The sequence below is a fragment of the Xenopus laevis genome, chromosome 2S (assembly GCF_017654675.1).
Source record: "Xenopus laevis strain J_2021 chromosome 2S, Xenopus_laevis_v10.1, whole genome shotgun sequence".
NCBI classification, from domain to species: Eukaryota; Metazoa; Chordata; class Amphibia; order Anura; family Pipidae; genus Xenopus; species Xenopus laevis.
The window spans coordinates 141,598,345-141,610,806 of record NC_054374.1 but is presented as its reverse complement, the minus strand read 5'-3'; the positions used below and the strand labels follow the sequence as shown (position 1 = coordinate 141,610,806).

The window sequence follows — 12,462 nt, the reverse complement described above, 5'->3', positions numbered from 1 at the left end:
TCAACAATCTGCAGTAAACTACTGACCTGCAGAATGGGTCTTTTGGAGTTGGGAAAAATATAGGTTGAAGAAGCACACTAATAAAGCATTTATATTTCAAAATCTAACAGAAAAGAGATAAAAGATATAGGACCTGTTATCCAGAATGCTCGCTACCTAGGGTTTAAAAAATAATAAATAAAATAATTTAAACATTAAATAAGCCCAATAGGATCATCATGCCTCCAATAAGGATGTATTAAATCTTAATTTGGATCAAGTACAAGGTAGTATCATTTTTTTTTAAATTTGTTTTATTTGGATAAAATGAAGTCTATGGGAGACAGCCTTCCCATGATTCAGAGCTATCTGGATAACAGGTTTCTGGATAAAATATCCCATACCTGTATATAGCAGCCACTACAATTTGGGTGCATGCTTCCCCCTTTAATGAGGCTCCATAGCAGATAACACACGTCAGTAGACCAGGCCAGAACTGATGACACCTATCTAAGTATTCTCCGCCTGCCAATAGGTCGGTAATGGATAACAGAGAACTTCAGCTTTATTTTCCATCCTAGTTAAAGATCCAACTATAAACAGAAGAGCGGAAAGTCTGATATTTATTTATTCTCCCTTGTTTGACAGGGACGGCTTAGTGCTTGTCTCTTGTTCCCCTTGAACAATTTCCGCAAATGGCACATTATTTCAAATAAATCAGATAAGCAAATAATCTCCCCGATGCAAAGCAGATCTTCCTACAAAACTCTATAAACAAATGATATTATGGCAGGTTTTCCGTTATAGGTTTAGTGCTAGTAAATAGAGCTGAAGTTAAACAATGTCCACTATCAGTAAAAAAGCAGTTCGCATTGTACTAATCCTTTTGCATGATACTGTATAGTATATGCAGTGAGGTCTCAGGATGGCATGTCCAGGGGAGCACAGATGACTTTTTTGCTGCTGTAGACATGAAGAGGATCACGGGAGAGGGGCAACTATAAGTGTTTCTAAACCAGCTCGTGTAAAACTGCTAGTATCCACCCACAGCCAAAGGGATTCTGGAGGTTTTGGTTGAACAATATCTTGAAGGCCACAGGTTACCAGTCTCTACCCTCTATACCGGAAGTCCTAATGCAACATCTGCAACGTGGTCACCAGTGTCGAGCACTTTGGAAAATGTGATTCCTCCCACCACTGACACATCTTTCACCCTACACCAAGCTGTGAAATATTTGTTTTTCAGATAACAGTACTTTCTTGGACATTTTGCAACCTTCCCTAAATGACTTTCCAACATGATGACGTGAAGACACGAGACACCAAGCCTCTGAGAGGAGTAATGGAGTATTCCTACCAAAGTGAGATCATCCTTGCACTGATAATACATTTACCATGAGCGTTCCAGAATCTAATGGGCTTATTTTTACTACTTCTCCAGTTCATGCTTTCCTATGATCCTCTCATTATTCTGACTGTATTCTGGGCCTATAATGTGCCTGCCAGTTTCATTGTCTAAGTGGCCTTGTGGCGTTATGAAGTCATTTTTACAATGAATGTAGAAACAAGGATTTAACATATAAATGAATCATTGCAGAATAATGACCTGTCTTAAGTCAGTGTGTGCAAAAAATGAACTCAGCTCATTTCTCAGGAAAGGCCAACAGAATCCTATAGCTCATGGATGGCCAACCGGTGACTCTACAACTGTTGCTAAACAACTCAGCAACAAATAAAGGGTCCCCGATTCGCTGATTTAGATGATTGTGGCTTTATTACTAATAGAAAATAACAGATAAATCTGTCAAAAGGGTATCAGGTTTTTGCCTATCACGCCAAAAGGGCATTCCGGTTCTACATTGAGACTTGATTGATATATTTTTATTGGCAGGACAATAGGAGGCAGCAAATGACCACATGAAATCAAACCCTGTAAAAAAAAAAAAAAAAACCCTCAGCACCCCACCCAATAAAAATGCTGCAGCAGCAATAGTTTTTACAAATAAAAATAATTTACATTAAATATAATAATAACATGAATTTCTCTGTAAATGCATACAACACTAGGCCTTACTTAGGAAAAGAGTTTATAGTCCAAAGTGTTGTTTCTACCCATAATGCACATCCAGAATTCCAGCTGAATACCTGGTGCCTATTAATTTGTGACCCTCATGACATCCTCTTGATGCAGCAATATAGGTGTCAACATTTCCTGAATTGTACACTAGTTGCCGCAACCATTTTTATAGTGGGGATGGTTTCACTTCTGGCCAGGGCCACCATCAGGAATAATGGGACCCTGTACTACTCTTCTACTTCTGTACTACTACCCTGTCCTACTCTTCCAGGGGGCCCCAGTTATTAAACCATTAGTCCCTTGACCACTGGGCAGAGGCCACTTCCAACAAGCATAATGGGGCCCCAGTAAAACAAAAAGGGCCATAAACACATAACCACACCCTTGATTCACCAGATCAAGCTCCGTTGACAAAACCCTGCCCACGATCCACACAAACCCCTTCCACTCTGCCACAAAACTGTCTCTTTTGAGCTCACAAATTGCAATTTTACAATACACTTTGCACCACCAAATGTCACTGAGATTAAATAAGAGTTTATTCTGCATGAATGGGTTGCGATTTGTCTAGACCAGTGATCCCCAACTAGTAGCTTGTGAGCAACATGTTTCTTTCCAACTCCTTGGATGTTGCTCCCAGTGGCCTCAAAGCAGGTGCTTACTTTTGAATTCCAGGCTTGGAGGCAAGTTTTGGTTGTATAAAAACCAGGTGCACTGCCGAACAGAGCCTCAATGTAGGTTGATAATCCACATAGGGGCTACCAAATGGCCAATCACAGCACTTATTTGGCAGCCCAAGAATATTTTTCATGCCTGTGTTGCTCCCCAACTCCTTTTACTTCTGAATGTTGCTCACAGGTTGAAAAGGTTGGGGATACCTGGTCTAGACCTTCATTAAATACTACCAAATTCAGATAGCCTGAGGTCAGCACCTCCCGGTTTGAGCCAGGTACAAGAGAAAGCTACATTCAGCTACTAGTTAATAGGTCAGCAGATTGAACTCTTACAACTGGGTGTAAACTGCAAAATGAACAATGGGGCTGTTTTGTGCCTGTAGAATTTTGGCAGAATATCAATAAAAAAGGATATTTTATCCACAGCCATTACCAGTTAAGGCAAACAAAACCATAGCATGCTTTTATTTTGTTTCACCCTGGATATATAAAGTAAACTAAACACATGGGGAGACATGGGTTTTTTTTCTCATGATTGCTAGCATATATCTGAAAGCCCTTGAATAAGTGAAACTTGATTTTGTTAATATTTGCCAGGTTTCAGTTGTGGAATTTTATTACAATGTATTTGATTTGTTTTTAGATTTTTTTCAGTAGACAAATCTTGAAAGTATGAATTAAAGGAGATGGAAGGTAATAATCACTGGACTGTGATAAATGTTAAGTACCCCCTAGTGGTTGAAATCACTTATCTGATACTTCAAGTTAGTGCATCTGTTTTAAAATACACTGGGGGGGGGGTGGGTTCTATAGGAGCTTATTCGCCATGATTTTCTTCTAATTCTTGTGTCTAAGTTTGGCTTTTCACTCTACCATGCATGCTCCTGCTCGGACCAGAGCGAAGAGAAGGTGGAAGAAGCCGAAGAAGATGGTGATCATCAACTTCTACAGAAATACCTGCAGTCTGTGCAGTTTTTACCAAAGAGGAGCATCGGTAAGCCATTATAATCAAAGGGAGGTGCCTAACATTTTGGCACCCCCCTGCCAGTGATTATACCTTTCGTTCTCCTTTATACAACACACCATGGCACCGACTTAATGTGTTATTTATTGTATTAAATGTCCATGTGGTTTGGCGTACGTCGGCCAAACGTCCAGATCCATTAAAGTAAGACTAAATGAACACAAGTCCAATATACGCAACTATAAACCACCTGTTCCAATGGTTGTCCCTATAGGTAATAAAAGACAAGAGAAAGTGAGAAAGGAAACTTTATTAGCCCGACATTTTCATACACAGGGGCACCGAGTATCTCAGTTGCGCTGGCAGATATTGGAGAAAGTGAAGGCACGACAGGGTTGTGATATAAAACGTGAACTGCTCCAGAGAGAATGTTTTTGGATCTGGTTACTTCAAACAAAAAATCCTAAGGGCCTGAATGAGGAGTATAATTTGTCCTGTTATTTGTGAAGTAGTATCTAATACTGTGGTTATATATTTCTTTTCTTTTTTTAACAGATAAGAAAACAGCTTGATATCTACCCAGGGACAGGTAAAAATTCCCCTTCCTTCAATGGTAAGGGTAGTAGATATTTTGTAGCTCTTTTATGTTGCTATATGTAATTTTGCTAGGGACAGAGATATTTGATATTTTGTTGCCAATTAGTTGTTACTTCGGTCAGTTGAAAAAAAAATTTATGAAAATTTGTATGTCATTTATTATAAAGAATCCTATTTTAGGATGTTTTACAACACAAGATTTTTAATACACTGGACTAGTTTGGATATTTTTCTAATTTTTATAAACGGATTATGGATTTTTATCATCATGGACACTAATTTGTTCACTATGGGAGTCGAGAATTTATTGCACTTTATATATTGTGTATTCAGATGTTTTGATAATTACATATGCTAATTTATTAATTGAACACCCTATTTCTAATGTCTGCACTATTGTCTCCACATGCTTGACAAAGGGGCGTGACCCCGAAACGTTGCAGTCCGCACATTAAACGAGCAGGTAACACTGCAAATTTGAATGCCTGTGTGCCGATCCTTCTTTGTTCTCTAGCATAAGGGAGGCTGCCGGATCCTCTGGGATTGAGCACCGGGCTGATCTGGTGAAGGGTTTGCTTTGGTTCTCTCTACTTTGGTGAGACCGACTTAAGCTGGCCATAGATGTAAAGATTTTTAAAAGATCCAATCGTTATCGTGAGACCACGATTATCTCGAAATGATCGTTTAAATGTACGATGTGTCCATCAACTAAAAAGACCATTTCAGGCGATATTGCCAGCAAAACTGAAGGGTTGCTGCCTGCTTGGCCCTGCAAACATAGATAGATTGCCCTGGGACCGATAAAGATTTTTTAACCTGGCCGATCAATTTTCTGACAGATGTCGGACGAAAAATCGTAAGATGTACGATCGTTCGAATCCCACTAACTTCACGATAATTTGACTGATTGGTCGGACTTCACTAAAATCGGTCATTCGGCAAGAAAAATCTTTGCGTCTATGGGGACTTTAATTCTTTCGAATTTGGGATATCAGGTTTCCAGATAATAGATCACATGTATGTAGTCCAGCAAAAGTTTTAATCCATAGACGCAAAGATTTCTCTTGCCGAACTCCCGATTTTAGCGAAGTCCGACCAATCCTTCGAAATTATCGTGCGGTTAGTGGGATTCGAACGATCGAACATCTTACGATTTTTCGGCTGACCTCTGTCAGGAAATTGATCGGCCAGGTTAAAAAATCGTTGTCGGTCCCAGTGCAATCTATCTATGTTTGCAGGGACAAGCAGGCAGCTCCCCTTTGTTTTCCTGGCAAATTGGTATTTTTAGTTGATGGACAATTCGTACGATCGTACGATCGTTCCGAGATAATCGTGGTCTCACGATGAGGATTGGATCTTTTAAAAATCTCAACATGGCCAGCTTAACTAATGACTGATTTCTATTCTACTGTCAGCTAATATATAAACAGCTGTCTCTATTAGCAATGGATATCCTAGTTAAATCACAGATTGCAAAGCTTAAGCCCAGGCTATTGGTTTTATGATGGGTCTGGCACCTGGGCCCTGGGAGGACAGGAATTAATCACTGATTTCCTAATGTAAACTAAAGTGTTTTCTTTGCCATGGAGACCAAAGGCTCATTTATTGACCTACTCTGAAAGCATTTCAGGACACATTAAAACTGATACAAACAGGACATGATTTTATGTTTATTTTTGTAAGAAAGAGACTTTGGTGTTTGAGTGCGTGCATTGTATTTGTACAAAAAGCTTCGATTGCCCTTGGTTATTATAATCATGTATTTATTATACACCAACGTAATCTGAAGCGATGTACAACAGAACATACATACAGATTGTTTATATCATATTTAGTGGCGTATTAAAGAATCTTACCAAACTGGTATATATATTTAAAGTTGACCTGTCACCCAGACACAAAAAGCTTTATAGTAAAAGTCCTTTTCAAACTAAACATGAAATCCAATTTCTATTTTTTATTAAAGCTAGGGCCGGGCTATGCCGACAGGGTGCCCTGGGCAACGGGTCAGCTAACCCACCCCCGTGTGCACGCATACATGTTCGGGATTACGCCCATGTGCGAGTGTGCACGCTCCATAGGAAGATGGTGAAGGGAGGTAGGGGGTGTGACGGAGGGAGGGAAGAGGGGGAGGGGAGAGCCAGTGCCGGGCACCAAAGGCAACACAGGCGACTACATCACCCCCCTTCTGATATGCGCGCATGCACAGGAGCGCACGCACAAGCGTAGACAAGCACACAACCTGATGCAGTGCGTGCATGCACAGAACAGTGCGCATCCAAGAAGTATTGGATTGATGCTACAGGGGAAACAAGGGTCTGAACTAGGGGCAAGGTGTCAGAAGAGTTATGGTGCCTGGCGCCCCTCCACGTTTGAGCCCTAGGCACGTGCCTCTTCTGCCTACCCATAGTTCCGGCCCTGATTAAAGCATTCATAGCTGTTGTAAGGTCATTTAAAAATCTCAGCTGTCAATCAAATATTGCCTCCGCTCCTCTATGCCTTAGGCATAGAGGCAGCCAGACAATTACTTTCACTTTCCATTCAGCACTTCCTAGATGTCACTGCTCCCCGGCCTCCCCCCACATTCCCCCGTTCTCTTCACCGTTTAATTGTGTAACCAGGGCATGGGGATGGACATCAGGTCCCCCATTCTACACAAACAAGATTCTAAAATGATATAAGGCTTGCCTTCATAACAGTGTCCACAAAATGGTTCCTGCCTGCTTGCTACCATTATGAATTCCCAGACTGAAGGAAACAAGATTCAATTGATCTATATAGTGTAATAGAATGTTGAATATGTTTTTGGGTGACGGGTCCCCTTTAAGTAAATATTGCCCTTTTACATCTCTTGCCTTGAACCACCATTTTGTGATGGTCTGTGTGCTGCCTCAGAGATCACCTGACCAGATATACTACAATTCTAACTGTAACAGATAGAAGTGTGGAAGCAAAATACAGAATTCTGTCTGTTAATTGGCTCATGTGACCTAACATGTATAGTTTGTTTGGTATGTTTGTGTGCACCATGAATCTTAGGATCCCAGGGGACGGCCCTTATTTTTTACACACAAGCCATGCGTGTAGTAGGGTAAGCCCTTGCAATTTTATTTAATGCATAGTGCAATGTTTCAGGGACACACCCCTTTGTCAATACATTTATTGAAAATGAAATCTATATCTAATATATTTTAATTAAAAAATATGTATAGTTTTTATAATAAACCTGACTTTATGCAGTGATATTCCCCCTTCATTTTACTTGCTCTGATAGCTGCAGATAGGAAACTTCAGACAGTGCCTAACTGCTCTGCAGGGAAATAATCATACTTTCAATCCCCACCTTTCTTCCCAGAACTGGAGCAGCTTTGTTTGTTTCCCTGTAAAGCAGCCGGCGACCGTGTAGAGATTTGTATCCTCAGACTTGCATATTCTGATTATTAATCATTCTTGCTGTATCGGCTTCTTTGGCAGAAATTATTTGACTTTTGTTGTTTTGATAATTTATCAAGATCCCTAAGCTTAAACTCCCAACTGAAGCTCAGACCACACTGAGCATGTGCGTAGTCTTGGTCTTGCAATAATGTTTAACAAAGTTACAAGATGACAGTCCCCTGTTGCCAACTTTGAAAACATAAATCATTTGTTTAATTAGGCTTCTGGTGCAGTAAGTTCATGTTTATGTTTAGTATACAAAATACAGTATTTCTAGCATTATTCCATTTTAGACTTTAGTTCCCCTTTAATTGCTTGGAAATAACTTCCCAGTGAAAAACACTACCGATGGCAGAAACCAGTGGTGATAGGTTGGAAGCATTCAGTCTCTTCACCTGTAGTGACAGGCATTTTGAATGCCACATTTTTTGCCAAGAGCTGTACAGCAGTTACAGATTTGCAATGCGCTTACATGAGCAAGTGTGTAGCATAGCAGATTAGCACAGTGCCGGGCACTCTAGGCAACCTGGCCGTGTAACCTGCGCAACTGGGGACGCACATGCGCAACCGAGGACGAATGTGCTCAACCACAAGCAGCCGAGTGCATTCATGCGCAAAGCACTTCAAAGAGTGAGAGCGCACCCACTTTTCACTGAGGTAACAGTTGCCAGGCTAGGGGTAGGCTGCACATGAGGTACGTGCCTGGCACCCCCAAGCTTTGCACCCTAGGCACGTGCCTCTTCTGCCTACCCCTAGTTCCGGCCCTGGATTAGCAGAACTTCACTTGCACCATATGCTTTACAGGGCAAAGTCTTTATGTATAGGGTTTATTGGCATGTATGCATGAGGACTGCTTCGCTGTTTTTTCCAGGGCTGCTTTTAACTCCCAGTTCGGCACTGGACAAAAAGATTTGCTGCACGAAGCGTGGCAAAAATTTTGACCACACCCATTTTTGTGGTCTCATCCCCTAATTACCATGTCCATTTTACAAAATTTGCCAGAGTTCGAACACAATTCTGTAGTTTTTATGTGTTATTACAGTTTTGCTAATGAAGGTGAATCGCTCTTTAAGCTGTGAGTCTAAGTTCTCCCAAGAGACCTCCTTATCTTAAATTGATACAAAAATAACTAAGTATCTAATAACTAAGATATACTTTGTATCTTCTTCTGGCTGTTTGGTGCAGGAGATCAAAGAGAAAGTCAGGACATTTCAGTAACAAGTCCAGGATTGAGGTTGAGCTGTCAAATGCAGGACTGCCCTGCTCAAAACAGGACAGTTGGGAGGTATGCCACTATCTTCCCACCCTGTCTATAACAGCTGCCCCACTAATTGCTTAGCCAAGTGCAGTTACACCTAATTGGACTCTCTTGGCCAGTGCAAGATTGATCATTAAAAATGCAAAATGTTATATAAAAACATATTTGACAACACCCACCCCCTGCTTGGGCCTGCTGTACATTTTGGGAACCTTTATGCTAAAATAAACTTTTATCCTATTCCAGTGCTAGTATCCAGTTCTGGGATCAGTGCTGACAATTCGTACTCAGTTGTATTGAGCAAGTCCAGCAGAGCATCATTGGATAAAGTTACAGGGATAAATTGCAAAATCAATGCAAATATTTTAGCACAACAAACGGAAGTAGCAGCAGCAGCAGTCTAAGATCAGCCAGAAAGGTGGGCTTTTTAGGGCCAATAGGCTGCTGATTTGCTCCTGAGTGGGAACATTTAAGGCAACGGCACAAGGGATGCGTTGTCACCAATGATACATTTTTCTTCCATGGACAACAGGATGTCTCTTGTTTCCTTCCTCCCGGATAAACTGAAAATTGTCGGTGGGAAATCTATGAGCAGGGCCGTATTTATACATAGGCACCCGTGGGCAGGCCTGGACTGGGAGTCAAAATAGGCCCTGCCATTCCAAATACACAGAGGCCCAAACAGCCGCCTACCAGCCAACTATATGGTAACTTTTATGGAACCATACAGCAGCCCCTCTGGCATTTGCCAAAACCCACAGATTGCCATTCCGCATTTGTCTAGGGTGGCAGCTTTAATAGTGCCTCAATATTCAATTGCAATTTTTTTTTGTAATATAATCTCCCAGGCTGCCGGCTGAAACTATTTGTCCAATTCTGGAGGCAGAGGCCTCTTCTCTCTACCCCTAGTTCCAGCCCTGCACACATTGTCCAGGCACACGTGCAGTTGCAAGCAGAAGGTCACACGTTACATGCCTCCCAACTGTCCTGTTTTCTGCGGGACAGTCCCGATTTTGACAGCTCAGCCCGCAGTCCCAGGTTTCTTACTGAAATGTCCGGACTTTCTCTTTGATCTCCTGCACGGATGCCAGAAAAAGATACAAAGTTTCTGAAACTTTAAGAGGTTTTCTGGCAGAGAACCCAGAACAGTCAGCAGCTGCACTTCGATACATTTGTAACAATATAAAATAAGCAAAGATACAATTGTAACTATTAAGATAAGTGGGTCTCTTGGGAGAACTGAGACTAGCAGTTTAAAGGGCAATTCACTTTCATTAGCAAAACTGTTATAACACATAAAACATGGCTCTAAAACTCCCAGAAATGTGTTCAAACTTTCATAACCTGCCAAATGTTTTAAAATGGACATGGTAATTAGGGTGTGTGTCCATAAAATTTTCGTAACTGAAAAATGTTTGCCGCGTGCAGCGCAAGTTTTTGTCCCTATTTTCATTTTTGAATTATTGAGTGGTATATACTTAGGTTCATGCCTATGGTAGCACCGTACCTAAATACAGCACAAAACTACCCCAAGCAAGAAACTCTGAGATACTTTGGAAAGTAGCTGTGCCACTGTCTGACTTGCATTGTGTGCAACACACACATCAGAGCGTGCAATACACAAACATCAGAGCGTACAACACACATCAGAGCGTGCAACACACACACACATCAGAGCGTGCAACACAAACACGCACATCAGAGCATGCAACCCACACACACAATCGTCAGAGCGTGCAACACACACACATCAGAGCGTGCAACACACACACACATCAAAGCATGCAACACACACACATCAGAGCATGCAACCGACATATCAGAGCGTGTAACACACATACATCAGAGCGTGCAACACACACAGACACACATCAGAGCGTACAACACACACACACATCAGGGCATGCAACACACAAGCATCAGAGCGTGCAACACACACACATCAGAGTGTGCAATACACACACACACATCAGAGCATGCAACCCACACACACATCATAGCATGCAACACACACACGTCAGAGCGTGCAACACACACATCAGAGTGTGCAACACACACACATCAGAGCATGCAACACACACACACATCAGAGCATGCAACACACACATCAGAGCATGTAACACACATGCACATCAGAGCGTGCAACACACACAGACACACACATCAGAGCGTGCAACACACACGCATCAAAACGTGCAACACACACACATCAGAGTGTGCAACACACATATAAGAGTGTGCAACACACACACACACACATCATAATGTGCAACACACACACATCAGAGCGTGCAACACACACACACACACATCAGAGCATGCAACACACACACAAATCAGAGCGTGCAACACACATCAGAGCATGCAACACACACATCAGAGCATGCAATACACACACACATCAGAGCATGCAACACACACACACACATCAGAGCATGCAACTAGGGTTGCCACCTTTTCTGGAAAAAAATACCGGCCTTCCTATATATTATATCTATTTATTTTTTTTCCCTATTAATAACATTGGGATCAACCATCATTTTTACCAGCCAGGCCCGTAAAATACCGGCCAGGAGGCAACCCTACGTGCAACACACACACATGTCACACAGGAAAAAACAAACAGAGCAAAGTACGTGGAAGTGAAACAGAGTGAGTTTGTTGAGCCAGAAGAAATCTGTGCAGATGTCTGTACCTACCCCCCTGTTTCTGCTCCCGAGTCCTCCCAGTCATCCTCTCCAGCCTTTCTGTCCATAGCGCAGCTCAGGGCCCCATCTCACAGCGCAGCTCTCAGTCTGGTTATTCCCCTTCCCTGCCTGGATACCCCGATACTTTCCCACCTCTCCGTGCCCTCCTTCTCCCCGCCTTCTGACCCTGTATCCCTCTTTTTCACCTCAAGGTTTTCTCTCAGCTCCCCGGCTGCAGTGGCCCCGCCCCTGCCCTTTGTGTCAGCCATTGAATGAAATCTCCTCACGCTCCATCCCCTCTCATTATCATCAGCAACAGCAGCTAATCCCCCCCGGGGCAGCCACTGACTTCTCTCATGAAATTGCTGAGCCCAAACTTCACCTGTACAACAGCAATGATGTCATTGCAATTCCCGTGGGAGCTTGAGACCGCTAAATTATAACAAACAAGGAAAAACTTAGTCCCTGTGTAAAATGTATAATGAAGCAATTGAATTCTGAACGAATCAGATGCAAGTTGAGCATAGGACTGGCCAGATATGGGATGACTGTGACGTAGTTGGCCAGCTTAAATATATTGCAATCTATGGACAAACAATCCCTGTTTTGTTTAAAGGGGAAGGCATTATTATGTTTCAATGTCCTTAATATATTGATAATGGTTTGAGTGCAGAGGACTCTTGTATTTGTCTATATGAGCCCCCAAATGTCACTCCCACTGCCTCTCCAACTGGGCTGCTGTCATTTACACAAACATCCATTTCATTGTGTGTCAAAATCTAAAACGCTTC

The 12,462-nt window shown here is 42.1% G+C and overlaps 1 protein-coding gene across 2 annotated transcripts in view; it reads right to left on the bottom strand.

Annotated features, from left to right (window-relative positions):
* Positions 1-11,955, bottom strand: part of fam124a.S (family with sequence similarity 124 member A S homeolog) — a 28,759-nt gene extending 16,804 nt beyond the window's left edge. For both annotated transcript variants that reach the window (XM_018250196.2, XM_018250198.2), the window contains exon 1: positions 11,684-11,955. In XM_018250196.2, the coding sequence (XP_018105685.1) occupies positions 11,684-11,739 (56 nt within the window). In that variant the 5' untranslated portion in view covers positions 11,740-11,955. The remainder of the gene's footprint in view (positions 1-11,683) is intronic.
* Positions 11,956-12,462: the final 507 nt, after the last annotated feature.